The 16,534-nt window shown below is 40.8% G+C and overlaps 1 protein-coding gene across 10 annotated transcripts in view; it reads right to left on the bottom strand.

The window, feature by feature from the left end:
- C2H8orf34 (chromosome 2 C8orf34 homolog) overlaps positions 1–16,534 on the bottom strand; it is a 272,204-nt gene that overhangs the window by 233,213 nt on the left and 22,457 nt on the right. For all 10 annotated transcript variants that reach the window (XM_074577228.1, XM_074577229.1, XM_074577230.1 and 7 more), the window contains exons 2-3: positions 1,954–2,101; positions 831–962 (exon numbers count right to left, since the gene is read on the bottom strand). In XM_074577228.1, coding sequence (XP_074433329.1) covers positions 831–962; positions 1,954–2,101 — 280 coding nt within the window. The remainder of the gene's footprint in view (positions 1–830; positions 963–1,953; positions 2,102–16,534) is intronic.

The following is a 16,534-nucleotide window of genomic DNA, read 5'->3' as shown; positions in this document are numbered from 1 at the left end:
CTGAGTTATTAAAAAGATGTGTCTATTATAAACATTTCAAAAAGCTACAACAGTCAACAGAAGAACATATAATTTTGCAATTTATTTTGGAGAACAAATCTTGTATACATACTTGTGTGTGTGTGTCTACTGATATGTACATATGTATGTATATTGTAGATATATTTATTTGTGAAAAAAACCCAAACAATTAAAAATCAAGCTTAAAAACTAAATTTCTTCAATAGCCCATACACAGGAAGCATTATATTTCATTAAGGCTTGCTGCCTCTATTTTTACCACTTCTGTTTTACAGGTCATTGACAATATTCTCTTCAGTCACTCTAATTATATTCTGCCTTTTCTTTCAGTGTACATTTAGATTCCTTCAGCAACTCTCAGAGCAGTACACCTGTTCTGCTGACACTGTCTCCAGATCTTGAACAGTATTTATTCATAATTCATAGTTTTGCATTGCCTGACACATTGAAAAAAAAATCTATTAGGACCAATATCAACAGAACAGATTTTGCACGTGCAAAATGGCAATGCAAACTAAAATATCAAATCATAATTAGTACCTGAACATAAAATTGTGCATGACACCCAGATATTCTTCTATTTTTTTATGTATTTACAATTCTATTCTATCTATAGATGACAACATAAGATATTATTAACTATTCATAATTCAAGTGAAAGTAAAGCAAGAATGAAACTCTTCTAACATATATATCTAGCCATTTCAACTGCTCATAGTTTGCTTTCCATTTTAATCCAAATTGAACAGAAAAACATACTATGGGTTTGGAAGTATGCACGAATTAATAATGTAGTGAAGCTTCCTTACATGACTTGGACTCCGGTGACGGTGGAGAAATGTTGGACACGGCAAGGTCGCTCTTTGACTTTTTAGGCTTTTTTGCATTTACCTGCCAAGGTTTATCATAACTTCTAAAATCTCTCCTTGTTCCTTTATTTTCTGTTAAAAGAATTGAATCAGGCAATTACATTTGTAACAACATTTGTAGGGTCATTTTTCAAAGTCTTAATAAACAATCCAGAAAAAACAGCCCAAACCAAAGTCAGTTCTTTTTGTTCTCCTATATCTGATTTATGCTAAATTTCATATATTTCTTCCATTTCCTAAACATCAACATTTAGAAATTCATTAATATGTTTTTCATTAAAAACACAACATCCTAGATTTTGTTATGAAAAAGCCCTTAATCTCCATTTATTCTCTTACACGTTTGACTGCCTATGCTTAAAATTTCACATTTGATACAAATAAAAAGTTGATTTGTCAGGCAATTAACATTTTGACTATCAGCAACTATTTGAGATCTATTACAGCCTGAAACAGATAATCAGTCAGTTTTTAAATGCAAAACCAACATTCTAATAATAGCTTGTACCAGAATATCAAAGCTAAAATTTCTACTTTAGAATTAGCGCAGATATTATTTCAGAAATTTTTTTATGCTTCTGAAGATCTACAATCATAAATTATTCACACTGGAGTTCATAAAGTAGTAATAGCATCTTCTCATTAAGTGTTGGAATGATGGGTTGTTAAAAACGTGTGTTATTAAAGAAAATACCTCAACAGAGGCTAATCTCAGGCACAAACACACCACGGGAGGGAAAAGGAAAACAAAGCAAAGTGAAAGGGAAAGCAAAGAGGGCACCTGGGGAATCAAGGGACCTTTATATGCATCTTCTTTTTCATTGAGACTGAGATGTTTCCACCTTGTAACTCTCACCCATACTCACATAATATGTACACAGGCTGAGCTGATAGCCAACAATATATATTAAATTCAATATCTACTGGACAAACAGAATTTATTGTACATGCTCAAAACCAGAGTAATATCTTTTCAGCAGGCAAATGTGCATCCAGAAAATCATAGACGAAAGTGTGGGAAGATTATACTGGAGACTAGCCCTTTCCAGCATACAGAACATACCTGATGTTTCACTCTCTGCCCAAAGGGCAGCAGAGCCAGACAACGTTCTCTGAAGCTGACTGCGGTTCCCCTGTTTGGACTGAAGATGATCAATTAGAAATGGAATGGGCTGGTCAGGTGTCTCTGTTATCAGCTTGGTCATCAACTCCTTTAGAAAATTAAAACAAAACAAAAAATTAGTGGCATTAGTGGCACCTAAACTAACCTTGCATTTACCAAAAGTAAAGGAGCATTTATAAAGGAAAAACCTGTTTTCAACTTTGAAGAAAACAGCTGGAAATGCCCAGGTCCTCAAACTACTGCTAGCTTTGCCCTATGAAGTGTCCTTGTCTGAAGTGCTCTTAGCCTGTACAGTCACTTATCCACTGGAATTTACATTAAACAACCCAACCCCCACTATCTGCTCAAATTTACTCCAAACAATCTGAACACCGTTCATTTAACAAACACCTTTTCTGATAGCTCTTCTCTAACCTATACATTCAAGTTTCTTCTCATTGGAAATTGCTGTATCAGGAAGGTTGGTGCATTTTTGATCTCACCCAGACATGGAACAATGACCTGGTTAGATTGCCCATTCATACGTGGGAACTCCAGGGTCTGATGATCAAACAGGCAGACATTTTTTACAGCAAGTCCTCCAAAATATTATAGTATAGACATGAGCAAATATTGTATTACACTGTTGCAGACATGGATACGAAATCAATGTCAACAGGAAACCACCTCCTAATGCCATGCATTGATACTATCTAATTGCTGTTATACACCCTGGCCTTGCAGGGCTGTGGAAACAGAAGCACTCTCCATAAGGCTGCTGAGATTCTTCCTGGCTCCCTACACATAAAACACAGACTATGAATCCAGAAAATAAGATATGTCTCTGTGTCGGGCACATGCCCTGAGAGGAAATCAATGACTAATGTGGGAGGTGACCCTGAAATCCCCATAGTTCCCCATAGGAAATCTGTGGCTGACACTACAAAACAAAAAAGCTCCACAGAAGTAAAAAAATTACAGAAACGTCCAACAAAATTAAAAAAACGGCTAAGTTATCAAGTGCATTTATTCTCTCTTCATCTATCCCCAAGCATAAATCTCACTGTAATTTCCACACAGTTAAATCTATGTCCACTACATCTTTTCCACACAGCTTCATTTAATAAATAATTTTCCAAATACCAGTACTTACTTGCTATTACCATCAGTTAATTGTGTTGGAAAAATACACTTAAGAGGTAGTACACCAAATAACAGTAAACATGAGTAACAGCATGCAAGATTATTAAGACACAGCAAGTTACCATTGTCCATTCTAAGCCTTTCCATTCTTTTTATTCAAGTAGTGGTATAAACAATTAGGTATAAGTGAAAATGAGACAGAAACAAGCTTTCCATTTCAGAAGGAGAAATTTAACTTCAGAAAACAAAAAGGAGAAAACATGCCCAATCTCATGTCTTGTGAAGACATGAAGATCTGTGATGTGATTTTTGATAACTATCTACAGGGAACCAAAAAAAAAAAAAGTGTCTTTTGTTTTTAAATGAAACTCCACAGGGAGAAATTCAGCTACTTACTAATCTTAGAAACAGTAAAGCTATGGAGTGTAACTTCATCTAGACTGCCTCTCACCAAAGGTAGGAGAAACCCTCCAATATACATCATACAAGAAACATCCAGAAATTGGAGTAATTCACATTTTGGTTGCTTGGCAACACTCTATCAGCAAACCTTTCTTTTTTTCCCTGCCAAAATGTAGAATTGGTGACAAGTGGAAAGATGTAATCTTGTGCTTGTAACGGACCACAATAGCCGTAGGAGTTCCACTGCAGAGGATTCTGTCACCAAAGGAAAAGTGTCAACCTGTAATAGCTGACTTGCAATTTAAATCATTTTTTTGAATCATGGTTTGAAAATGATTTTTCTGTCTTAGATTAATAAAAACAAAATGATGAGAACTGAGATACATGCATTGATACTATTATTTTTTTTAAAGACATGCATGGGTGACTTAATAACACATTATAAAATTAATGTAGCATTAAAAAAGATAATAGGGAGATGAAAAATTTTATAATGTCTATGTGTCAATATAAGAAAAATGCTACTTGATTGTTGCCATCACCAACTTGCTTGTCACAGGAACAAATGGTCTTTAATTAACATAAACAGACCTAATAAAATACAACTGATCATAGGATTCTTCACTTTATTCTGAGACATAGTAATAACACTAAAGAATATAACTGCACAAAGTACAAAAAAAAAAGAAAGTGCTATTCCGAGGTGATGTGAAATTAGCTCCTATTCAAAAGGACCAGTTTTTTATCTACTGTTAACATAGAATAGTTTTGTTAACATAGAATCATAGAATAGTTTGGGTTGAAAGGGACCTTTAAAGGCCAGCCCCTCTGCAATAAGCAGGGACATCTTCAACTAGATCAGGTTGCTCAGAGCCCCATCTAACCTGACCTTGAATGTTTCCAGGGATGGGGCATCTACCATCTCTCTGGGAAATCCGTTTCAGTGTTTCACCACCCTCATTGCAAAAAAATTTCTTCCTTATATCTAGTCTAAATCTTCCCTCTTTTAGCTTAGAACCATTACTTATTCTCCTATCGCAACAGGCCCTACTAAAAAGTCTGTTCCCATCTTCCTTATAAGTCCCCTTTAAGTACTGAAAGGCCACAGCAAGGTCTCTCTGGAGCCTTCTCTTCTCCAGGCTGAATAACCCCAACTCTCTCAGCCTGTCTTCACAGCAGAGGTGCTCCAGCTCTCAGATAATTTTTGAGGCGATCCTCTGCACTCGCTCCAACAGATCCATGTCTTTCCTGTGCTGAGGGCTCCACAGCTGGACACAGTTCTCCAGGTGGCGTCTCACTAGAGTGGAGTGGAGGGGCAGAATCACCTCCCTCAACCTGCTTGGCCACACTTCTTTTGATGCAGTCCAGGATACAGTTAGCCTTCTGGGCTGCAAGCGCACATTGTCGACTCATGTCAGCCGGTGAGGGGTCTGGAGAACAAGTCTTAGGAGGAGCAGCTGAGGGAGCTGGGATTGTTTAGCCTAGAGAAAGGAGGCTGAGGGGAGACCTTATCGCTCTCTACAACTACCTGAAAGGAGGTTGTAGAGAGGTGGGGGTCAGTCTCTTCCCCCAAGTGACAGGCGATAGGACAAGAGGAAACAGCCTCAAGTTGCTCCAGGGGAGGTTTAGACTGGATATTAGGAAAAATTTTTACACTGACAGGGTTATTAAGCCTTGGAACCAGCTGCCCAGGAAAGTGGTTGAGTCACCATCCCTGGAGGTATTTAAAAGACTGGTAGACATAGTGCTTAGAGATATGGTTTAGTGATGGTTTTTGTCGGAGTTAGGTTGATGGTTGGACTAGATGATCTGAAAGGTCCCTTCCAACCTAGGCAATTCTATGATTCTATTCTATGTCCAGCTTTTCATCCACCAGTACCCCTAAGTCCTTCTCAGCAGAGCTGGTATCAATGCCTTCATCCCCCAGCCTGTATTGATACTGAGGGTTGCCCCGACCCAGCTGCAGGACCCTGCACTTGGCCTTGTTGAACCTTATGAGGTTCACACGGGCCCACTTCTCAAGCTTGTCCAGATCCCTTCTGGATGGCATCTCGTTCCTCAGGTGTGTCAGCTGCACCACTCAGCTTGTTGTTATCTGCAAACTTGCTGAGGGTGCACTTGATCCCACTGTCTGTGTCATTGATGAAGATATTAAACAGTAATGGTTCCAATATGGATCCCTGAGGAACACCACTTGTCACTGATCTCCATCTGGACATTGAGCTGTTTACCACTCTCCTCTGGATGTGACCATCCAACCACTGTAGGGAAGTCTGCTGTCTCCCTGGGGCCAAAGTTAAGGATGTCCAGAAGAAACTCCCTACCCTAGTTAGGCCTGCTGACTGCTACCCTTTATTGATTTTTCAGTTAGGCAATGATGAAATTTCAGGAAGAAGCCTGAGGGCAACGAAGAAAGATTTCAGAGCCCTGGGACGGATGGTTAGGGGATCAGGAGCACAAGTAGTGTTTGCTTCTATCCCAACAGTTGCGAGGATTGATGAGAAGATTAATAGGAAATGCCAGCTGTTCAATGCCTGGCTCAGAGACCAGTGTCATCGGCAGGGCTTTGGGTTCTTTGATTATGGGCTGCTTTTCAGGACGCCAGGCCTGCTGGCAACAGACGGCAAAAGCCTATCTCAGCGGGGGAAAAGGGTTTTAGGGCAGGAGTTGGCGGGGCTCATTGACAGGGCTTTAAACTAGATTCGAAGGGGGATGGGGACAGATCCAAGCTTGCTAGCAAAAAGCCTGAAGGTGGCATGCTGGCACTAGACTTGGAAAAGATAGGGGGCGTAACCAGGCTCCTTAGAAATAAGTCTGGGGGTGGCAGAATTTTGGCTCCCGCCAGTAAAAAGGAGAAAGGACCTATAGCCCAGCTGAAGTGCTTATACACTAATGCACGTAGCATGGGCAACAAACAGGAGGAGCTGGAAGCCATTGTGCAGCAGGATAATTATGATATAGTCGCCATCACAGAAACGTGGTGGGATGACTCACATAGCTATAGTGCTGCCATGGATGACTATAGGCTCTTCAGGAAGGATAGGCAAGCAAGGAGAGGCGGGGGTATGGCCCTGTATGTTAAGGAGTGTTATGAATGCTTTGAACTAAATGATGGTGATAATGAGACTGAATGTTTATGGGTAAGAATCAGGGGCAGGGCTAACAAGGCGGATATCATAGTAGGAGTCTGTTATAGACCGCCCAATCAGGATGAGGAGGCAGATGAAATATTCTATAAACGGCTGGGAGAAGTCTCAAGATCGTGAGCTCTTGTCCTCGTGGGGGACTTCAATTTGCCGGACATCTGCTGGGAATACAATACAGCAGGGAGGGAACAGTCTAGAAGGTTCCTGGAATGTACTGGGGATAACTTCCTGACACAGCTAGTGAGAGAGCCAACTAGGGAAGGTGCCCTGCTGGATCTGTTGTTTGTAAACAGGGAAGGTCTTGTGGGGGATGTGAACGTTGGAGGCTGTCTTGGGAACAGTGACCATGAAATGATAGAGTTTTCGATTCTGCGAGAAGCAAGGAGAGGGGTCAGCAGAACTGCTACGTTGGACTTCCGGAGGGCGGACTTTGGGCTTTTCAGGAGCCTGGTTGACAAAGTCCCCTGGGAGGCAGTCCTCCAGGGCAAAGGAGCCCAGGAAGCCTGGATGATTTTCAAGAAGGAAGTCTTAAAGGCACAGGAGCAGGCTGTCCCCATGTGCCAGAAGACAAGCCGTCGGGGAAAAAGACCGGCCTGGCTAAACAGGGAGCTAGTGTTGCAACTTAGGGAAAAAAAGAGGATCTATGGCCTCTGGAAGGAAGGGCAGGCCACTCAAGACGACTACAAAGAGGTAGTGAAGGTATGTAGGGAAAAAGTCAGGAGGGCCAAAGCCCAGCTAGAACTAAACCTGGCTTCTGTTGTCAAGGACAACAAAAAAAGTTTCTATAAATATATTAGCAATAAGAAGAGGACTAAGGATTATCTCTATCCTCTAGTAGATGGGGCCGGCAACATAGTGACCAAGGATGAGGAAAAGGCTGAGGTACTTAATGAAGTCTTTGCCTCAGTCTTCAGCAGTAGGACCAGTTGTTCCCTGAGCACCCAGACCCCTGAACTAGAAGACAGGGATGGGGAGCAGAATGAAGCCCCTGTAATCCAAAGGGAAACGGTGAGGGACCTGCTTCAGCACCTGGAGGTGCACAAATCTATGGGGCCGGATGGGATCCACCCAAGGGTATTGAAAGAGCTGGCGGAAGTGCTCGCCAGGCCACTTTGCATCATGTCCTGGACAACCGGGGAGGTCCCAGCTGACTGGAGGTTAGCAAATGTGACACCCATCCACAAGAAGGGCTGGAAGGAGGATCCGGGGAACTACAGGCCAGTCAGTCTGACCTTGGTGCCTGGGAAGATCATGGAACAGATCCTCCTCAGTGCCATTACACGGCACATGCAGGAGAACAGGGTGATCAGGCCCAGTCAGCATGGGTTTGTGAAGGGCAGGTCATGCCTATCAAACCTAATATTCTTCTATGATAAGGTGACCCACTTAGTGGATGAGGGAAAAGCTGTGGATGTTATCTACTTGGATTTTTGCAAAGCTTTTGACACCGTTTCCCGCAGCATTCTCCTGGAGAAACTGGCTGCTCATGGCCTGGACAGGTGTACTCTTCGCTGGGTAAAAAACTGGCTGGATGGCCATACCCAGAGAGTGGTGGTAAATGGAGTTAAATTCAGTTGGTGTCCGGTCACAAGTGGTGTCCCCCAGGGCTCAGTGCTGGGGCCGGTTCTCTTTAATATCTTTATCAATGATCTGGATGAAGGGATCGAATGCACCCTCAGTAAGTTCGCAGATGACACTAAACTGGGCGGGCGTGTTGATCTGCTTGAGGGTAGGTTGGCTCTGCAGAGGGATCTGGACAGGCTGGACCGATGGGCTGAGACCAATGGTATGAGGTTCAACAAGGCCAAATGCCGGGTCCTGCACTTGGGCCACAACAACCCCATGCAGCGCTACAGGATTGGGGCAGAGTGGCTCGAAAGCAGCCCGGCAGAAAAGGACCTGGGGGTGTTGGTTGACAGCCGGCTGAATATGAGCCAGCAGTGTGCCCAGGTGGCCAAGAAGGCCAACAGCATCCTAGCCTGTATCAGGAATAGTGTGGTGAGCCGGACTAGAGAAGTGATCATCCCCCTGTACTCGGCACTGGTGAGGCCCCACCTCAAGTACTGCATTCAGTTTTGGGCCCCTCGCTACAAGAGGGACATTGAGGTGTTGGAGCGTGTCCAGAGAAGGGCTACAAAGCTGGTGAGGGGTCTGGAGGACAAACCTTATGAAGAACGACTGAGGGAGCTGGGGTTGTTTAGCTTGGAGAAGAGGAGGCTGAGGGGAGACCTTATCACCCTCTACAACTACCTGAAAGGAGGTTGTAGAGAGATGGGGGCTGACCTCTTCTCCCTGGTGACAAGTGATAGGACGAGAGGAAACGGGTTCAAGTTACGTCAGGGGAGGTTTAGATTGGATATTAGGAAACATTTCTTCACTGAAAGGGTTATTAAACATTGGAATAGGCTGCCCAGGGAGGCGGTGGGTTCACCATCCCTGGAGGTGTTTAAAAAAAGGGTAGATGGGGCACTGAGGGACACGGTTTAGAAGTGGCTTTTGTCAGGGTAGGTTAAAGGTTGGACTCGATGATCTTAAAGGTCCCTTCCAACCTCAGCAATTCTATGATTCTATGACTTCCTCATCCACCGAACAGTCCACCCATCAAATCCATATCTCTCCAATTTAGAGAGAAGAATGTTGTGGGGGACAGTGTCAAAGACCTATTGATAATAAGGCCTGAATGATTCAGAGATCTGTGCTGTCACAGAGCATAATCAGTTCTATTTTGTGACAGCAATTAGAAAAGTTAAAAGAACTATAGATATAGGCTACTTTTATCTATCTGGAGTAAAAATTAGTTGTACCAATCCTGCACACGTAAAAGCAAAAAAGAAATAACATTGTTGCAATCCTCATAAACTGAAAATAGTATGCAGTTCAAAAAAAATACTACTTATTTGTGTAATAAGCCTCAAACTGATTTCCCTCAAAGACTTTCAGAGATGTCATTAAAAGTAAATACAACTTCAAGTCAACACAAAGGTGACTCAGATTATGAAGCCTGCCATTTAAGGAAGAAATGGCTCTATACTATGAGTATTCTGTTGCAAAAGTGGAATGAATAAACTCTTAGGGATTTGCTTCTCAAGCTGCTCCAAGCAAAGTGTGAAAGCAGTCTCTAACTTACCACATCTGGGTTCCCAAACTCTGCAGAATTTGCAAAGAACATCTCCACCCCAATCAGCGATAACAGCAGCAGTGATAATAGTGTCAGACATATGCTCTGGGTAAATCCACATTTACATGCAGGAGGTGTTACCTCCTCCCATACCCTCCTGCCACACACACTGTCAGACATCCCAGAAGTAGGATCAAAGCTCCCCACTGCCTTTCCCCTCCTACCAAATTCTCCCACCCAGTCCATCAAGGGACCTAACTCCATCTGCTCAGCCTCCAACCTGTGCTCTTCAAGCTCATGCTTCCTTTGAGCCTCTTGTCATACACAACAAATTGGCAATTACAAAGAAATATGTTATCTGTGTTTGGTTGCTTGGCTATGCCATGGGGTGGAGGGCTGGGAGGGGTAAGAGATAAAAACACACAACCAAAAACCACCCAAGAAAAAAAGCAAAAAAAACTTCACACAGGCAGTAACTTTACTTACTGAGCACTCAGCTCATTTTTTAAGTAAAAACATAGACTTCACTGCAGGTGAAAAGGCATTACAGATTAGGAATGCCTAGTAGGGGCATTCTCATCTAGCACCATTCCTTAGTAAAGGAAAACCTATCTTAAACTTATGATGAAATTATCCAAAGTTTATTTGATGTTCTCATCTGCTGCTTGAATCTTCATAGCAGGAATAACATACTGCATGGTACTCTAAATATACTCTTACAAGTTTTAAATGTTTCAAAAAAAGATGACAAAAGTGAAGGTATTAAAAAAGAAAAACTAAAGTGTACAACAAGTTACAAAAATAAAATTCCATTTTGGTGAGCAGCAGTCTGATCTGACTCACAATGTGCTAAGTAGGCAAGGTTTCACAAGAAAAAGAAAAGAAAAAAGACCAACTAGTCTCAATGAAGCCGCCTCTGCATTAACAGCAGAATAAAAATGGCACAAGATCACTGAAACTGAGATTCATTTCCTGATGAAAAATTCAACAGATAAGTTTCAACTATGCACAAAACCAGAAATGTAAGACACATGTCTCTTAAAAATATTAACTATAGTTTTTGCCTTTCTAGACCAAACTCCTAAGTTTTCTACTTGTTCCCAATTTCACCTAATTTAAATAAGAAAAATTAAAAAAAAAATTGTTTACCTTTATAACATGTTCTTCTATGCACAGTATGCCTTATAACAACACATAAAAATTCATGGCAGATTTGATCTCCATGCTGCCAGATGACCCATAATCTCTCTCCTCCTATATTCTTTCCACTGCTATGTCTTTCTTTCACTCTACGTTCTTTTGTCTTTTGTATCAGTGGGACTCCCTCTTCCAGCTATGTAACAAGGGAAGAAGCCTGTTCAGATGTCAGTGGCAATTAATTCCCTACACACCCACAAGAGACACTGCAGCACAGGAGAGGGAGTGAAAGGGAACTTCCATGATTACTTCAGACTAGAGCACTAGGGTGAATACAGTCGGTTCGGCTGTTTCCCCACTGTGTTGCCCCAAACTAGGTTCTGCCCTGACCAGAATGAGAAAGGACGGGCAGAAAGGTGATATAAACTCCAGAAAAACTGGCAGTTAAACTCCTCCAAGGACTTTACTGTGCACTGTGCAAACCAGAAATGAAACCAATTTTTTCCACTTTCTTCTATAATGGTATCTTCATATGCTTTTACATGCACTAGTTTTATTAGCTATGTAAGATAGACTGTTTTAAAAGAAACTTGCAAAAGTTATCTGTGGATATTTCCAAGAGATTCATGCACATATTGATAAGGCTGCAAAAGAACTTGAAAAAACAGGTATAAACTAGCAACTTAATATATTAATTCTTTATAAAGAGAATAATATTTCACTACTGTGCTGTCCTGAGGTGCTCTGTTAGTTATTCAATGTAGGCTCAAATTTTAATTTCCTTCTGACTGTCCATGCATTTAATACAAACGAAACAGTCTTCACAGTCTATTAATCATAGGCCCAATTACAAGAAAGCTCTAATTAGCTATGTCTAAACATAACTATCAGGTTATTAAGTTAATTAAGAGACATTCTATCTTGCCCTCTTACTGATAATATTAACTACACAACAATCACAGGTTTTGTCTTTAACTGCATAGACTTCTACAGACTATGGCAGAGCGTGCACAGACTTTGGCTGTATTATGCTCTCATTTCATGGTTTAAATTACATGTTTAAAGTAGGTAGAGTGAATTGCCCTCAAAAGGTATCTCTCTCTCTCTCTCTGCCCTGACTAAAGAGACAAGGTGGCTTAGTTTGAATTACAAGGTTTTGATGGGATGCAGTTCCAAATTAAGACAATTAAATACAGCAGTCCTCACACCAATGTCAATGGTGATCTTCAATGAAGAGGTCAAGGGAGCCTAGAGAGCTCCCAGTTGACCAGCCAGTGTATCTCCACTTAAGACAACAAGAATTGCTCTCCAGGCTCCACTGACTGTATTGGCTATATATCCATTGACTACAATGGAGTTTAGACACTTAGAAGACAGGCAGACATCGAAATTTAAGTTTGCTAATCACTTCATACAGGCTGTAAGTGAACAACGAAGACATAACATTGAGTGAAAACCTGTGGAAGGAAAGTAAGTTTAATAAACTTTTTAGTGATTGACATTTTTTTCTTTAGAATTTCTTTCTGATTTCTGCAGTATTAACACAAGGAAATAAAAAAAATAAATTTAAAAAGTATATTTCAACATTTTTCTTACTAGCTAAAATAAAAGTCTGCAATTCTTAAATAAGAGCAGAAAGGTAAAGATCACCGCTTCTGCCACAAAAGATATTTTCTTTGGAAATGAAGGAAAAATATCAGTATCCTTCTTTCAGAAAGTAGCTAGTCTTTAGATCTTCTCGAGCAATTCAGAACTAAAAGACGAAAATCACATTACAAACTATAATCAAAATGGACTTCAACATATTTAAGCGTTCATGAAATTATCACGTCTCCCTATGAAATAAATTATTCAAAACAATGCGAATCTCCACATAAACACAATTCGCATGCCTGCACCATACTAGTTGTTTCAAACTAACCAAGGTAGAAAAACAGTTGAGAGCAAACCTCTATAGGATTAGTAGTCCTATTCAGCTTGTTTGTGAAAATATTCAGACTTTCACCTGGAATTCAGTAAAAAATTTCAACCAGTTCTTTCTTTGTTCAAAGCCTCAAGACTACTCATTCCTGCCATTTCAGCTGGCTGTGCAGCTAAATTCCGTATCACAAAACTCCAGTACACAGCATGGCACATACCCCACGAAAAAACTACTGTGGACGTACAACTAAAGAGGAAGTACAAAGCTGATAATGGTGGCCCTGACGTTACGGTGCAAACAAAATTCCCCTAAAGGTGGCACTGGGAGGGAAATGTACAATATGGGTCTAGTAGCATAGGTAACATTTTCAGACTCAGACTAGTATCATTCCAAGTCTCAAACTGCTTTTTCTCACATCTCAAATCAGTTTGATAACTCTCTGATATACAAAATTGGTATACTTTTCATCATACAATGAGAATAATAAGAGGGAATCTGAAAACAAACATCACTGAATAGCTAACAGTCCTCCCTAAATGTTCATGTATTAAACATCGGCACCAATTCAATAACAGAAGACCAGTTTTGGGGGCCTATGTTACTACCCATTTATTTTGGGAGACTCTGGAGAGCAGAATGGAAACACCACATTCTTTCCACTATAAACCCTTTGAAAATCATATAATAAGTTCCCTCAGTGGGATGAACTAGCCCTATCTGATACAAATGCAACTCATGTATGTAATAGTTGCTAAAATATGCACCATTGATCTTACTTAGTGATCCAGAAACTAAAACCTTTTGCATAGGTGATGTATGGTGGACAATTCTGAAGTTCCACTGAGTAAGCTCACGACAGTTTATCAAACTCCACCATGCACATAACGGGCAATAACTACCTGAACCTCTTGCTGTATTTTTTCACTTTTGTACCCTTTGAGGGTTTTTTTTCCTCTTATCTTATTCTTGATATTTCAAATATCATTATCCCAAATGTATTTTACCACTTCTTAGTTCACAAAATAGCTTCAAACACCTTTGCTCTTTGGCTTTATTATTGAAAGGTTTCTTTTCTCCCATTCAATCATTTCAGACAAGAATGCTGTCAAAAGGGAGGTCACGGGTACTAGGTTACTCTAAAACATTAACTACTTCTCAGTAAAAGAGCAAAAGGCTGAAGACATGCTCTCAGATATGCCAAGCATGTCAGCAGTTATCATGTTTCCTCCCATGGTTTTCAAATCACAAAGATTTTCTATGATAGTTTACACTTCTTTCAGGAGTCCTGTATCCCTGTATAACAATTCACGCTGGTGGAATTATGCATACCATATCATCATCTGAACTCAGCAAGGATTTATCAAACAATGGTAGTTTGTGTTAAGGCAGAAACACTGTCAGATTTCCCTAAAGCATAATTCAGAAATCTCCCTCAGTTTCCACCCACTCTATCAACCAGTGGAAATTCTGCCCTGAAGGCGTGGCACTTCACAGTTCCACCAAGAGAAAATGAAAACTACTGGCTTTCTGAAAGGTCTGTAGAATTTACATCAAAAGGGGTACTCATAGATAAAGGCTAGGAAAGACTATTACAGCCTGGACTGATTTCCTTAAATTACAGCCATAAAGCAACACTGACTGCACATCACTGTCTTTCCTAAAAGCTAACTCAACAGGCTAGAGCTGATATTTCTCTGATTAGATGAAGTAATCTTATTCCAATTTCAAGGTCTAAGGTGAAGCCACTTGTTCCTCTGTGTTCAATGATTCATTACTGTCACTGTTGAAAAAAAATTAAAAAATCACATCATATTTCCACTTTAATCTTCACTGACTTAGTTTCTACCTACCTGGCACAAACGTTTTTTCTGAGGGACTGCAATACTTGGAAAGCAGTAGGTATTTTTGTGGCTACCTCTGATGGGTTGACCCCAGCCAGCAACTAAGCAGCCACTAGCCGCTTACCCACTTACACCCCCAGCAGGAAGGGGGAGAAAATGGGAAGAGCAAAACCAAGAAAAACTCATGGGTCAAGATAAAGACAGTTTAATAAGCAAAGGGAAGAAGAAAAAAACCACAACAACAAGTGATGCCAAGGCAACCACTCACCACTTCCCACTGCCTAGGCCAGTCCCCAAGCAATGGCTGCTTCAGAAAATTTACCCTCTTTTTTTATTACCCCCTCAGCTTTTATTGCTGAGCATGACATTATATGGTATGGAACACCTCTTTGCTCAGTTGGGGTCAGCTGTCCCAGATGTGTCCACCCCCACAGGCTGGCCCACCCCCAGCCTGCTTGCTGGTGGGCAGAACAAGGAACAGAGAATGCCTTGACCCTGTGCAAGCACTGCTCAGCAACAGCTCAAAGATTGGTGTGCTATCAACACTGTTTTAGTCACAAAGACGAAACACAGCACCATATGAGCTGCTACAAAGAAAATCAACTCCATCCCAGCCAGACCCAGTACACTAACACTATACTAATGGTTATGAAGGGTTTATGATTGGTGATCAGAGAGAGAAGGCTGTACATGAAGAAAACAATTGGTATACTAAGGGACTGACTCAGTAAAGAAGTTAAGCTTTGATATTTTTTATGCAGGAGAAGTAAACAATTATAAAGCCAGGTGCATGCTTAAATGCCTTGATAAATTAGATCACTGCTGTGTGACTGAAGAATTGCAAGCATTTCCTTCCTTACAGGAGCCTACTCAAAACAACATTAGGTCTTTTTTAGAATCTAACTATGTAAACATTTTCAAGATTGATGAAAGTCTTTTCAATTGTATCCCACGGAAAACTTGGACAATACACATTTTCAAAATGTGTGCAGCAACCAACCACACCCGCCAGGTGCTTTTTTCTTCCCTCTCTGGACCACTTATCCCAGTAAAGTTAAAAAATGTAAATACATTTTTCCTGAATTAGATCACACATTAGATATACTACTGATATATTACCAGAAGAAAAACTTATCAGAATTACATGTTGCACGTTTATCACTTCTCATGCTTTTTCCTAGTTCCTGTTCTCACAGTTTAGGGGAATTAAACTGATTGATTTGTCAGTGCTTAAAGAAAATTACTATGCAAGACATGATTTTATACTTGTTTGGTTTGTTTTTTTCCAATTACAGTCACATTATAATATCTCAAAGCACAATACCAGAAGTACGACATTGACAAATTTGGTCTAGGAATTAAGAGTCCAATTTTCTTACTACTTAAAATCTCAGATTTCAACATGGTTACTCTTACTTTTTCCAACAGAAGACGGAAGGACCTAAATCTGGAGTTGGGCAACAAGCGATGATTTAGCATAAAGCTGGTGAAAGCCCTAGTCCTACCTAAACTCATGAGCAAGGTGCACGCCCATCCCACCCATTTTCTGAAACCACGTTACAACCAGCAAAGAACAGTCCTGGCGATAGTGCAAAAGCAACATCCCCTGATCCACCTGCTTGCTTCAGTGCCCTGGTAGCTACAAGGTGAGCACTGGGGTTCATTCCACCAACAGTGGCATGGCCTCAAAGAAAGCACTGTCAAATCAATTTTTACAGTAAACTCTTGAGACACAAGTTTGACAGCCTGGTGCTGTGCTCCTCTCTCCCCCATTTCACACGGCTTGCTACTACTCTTCCGTCTATTGTACACATAAAGCATATACAAGTGAATA

Source organism: Larus michahellis, chromosome 2 (assembly GCF_964199755.1).
Source record: "Larus michahellis chromosome 2, bLarMic1.1, whole genome shotgun sequence".
In the NCBI taxonomy this organism is placed as follows: domain Eukaryota; kingdom Metazoa; phylum Chordata; class Aves; order Charadriiformes; family Laridae; genus Larus; species Larus michahellis.
This window is presented reverse-complemented; position numbering and strand designations above follow the sequence as displayed.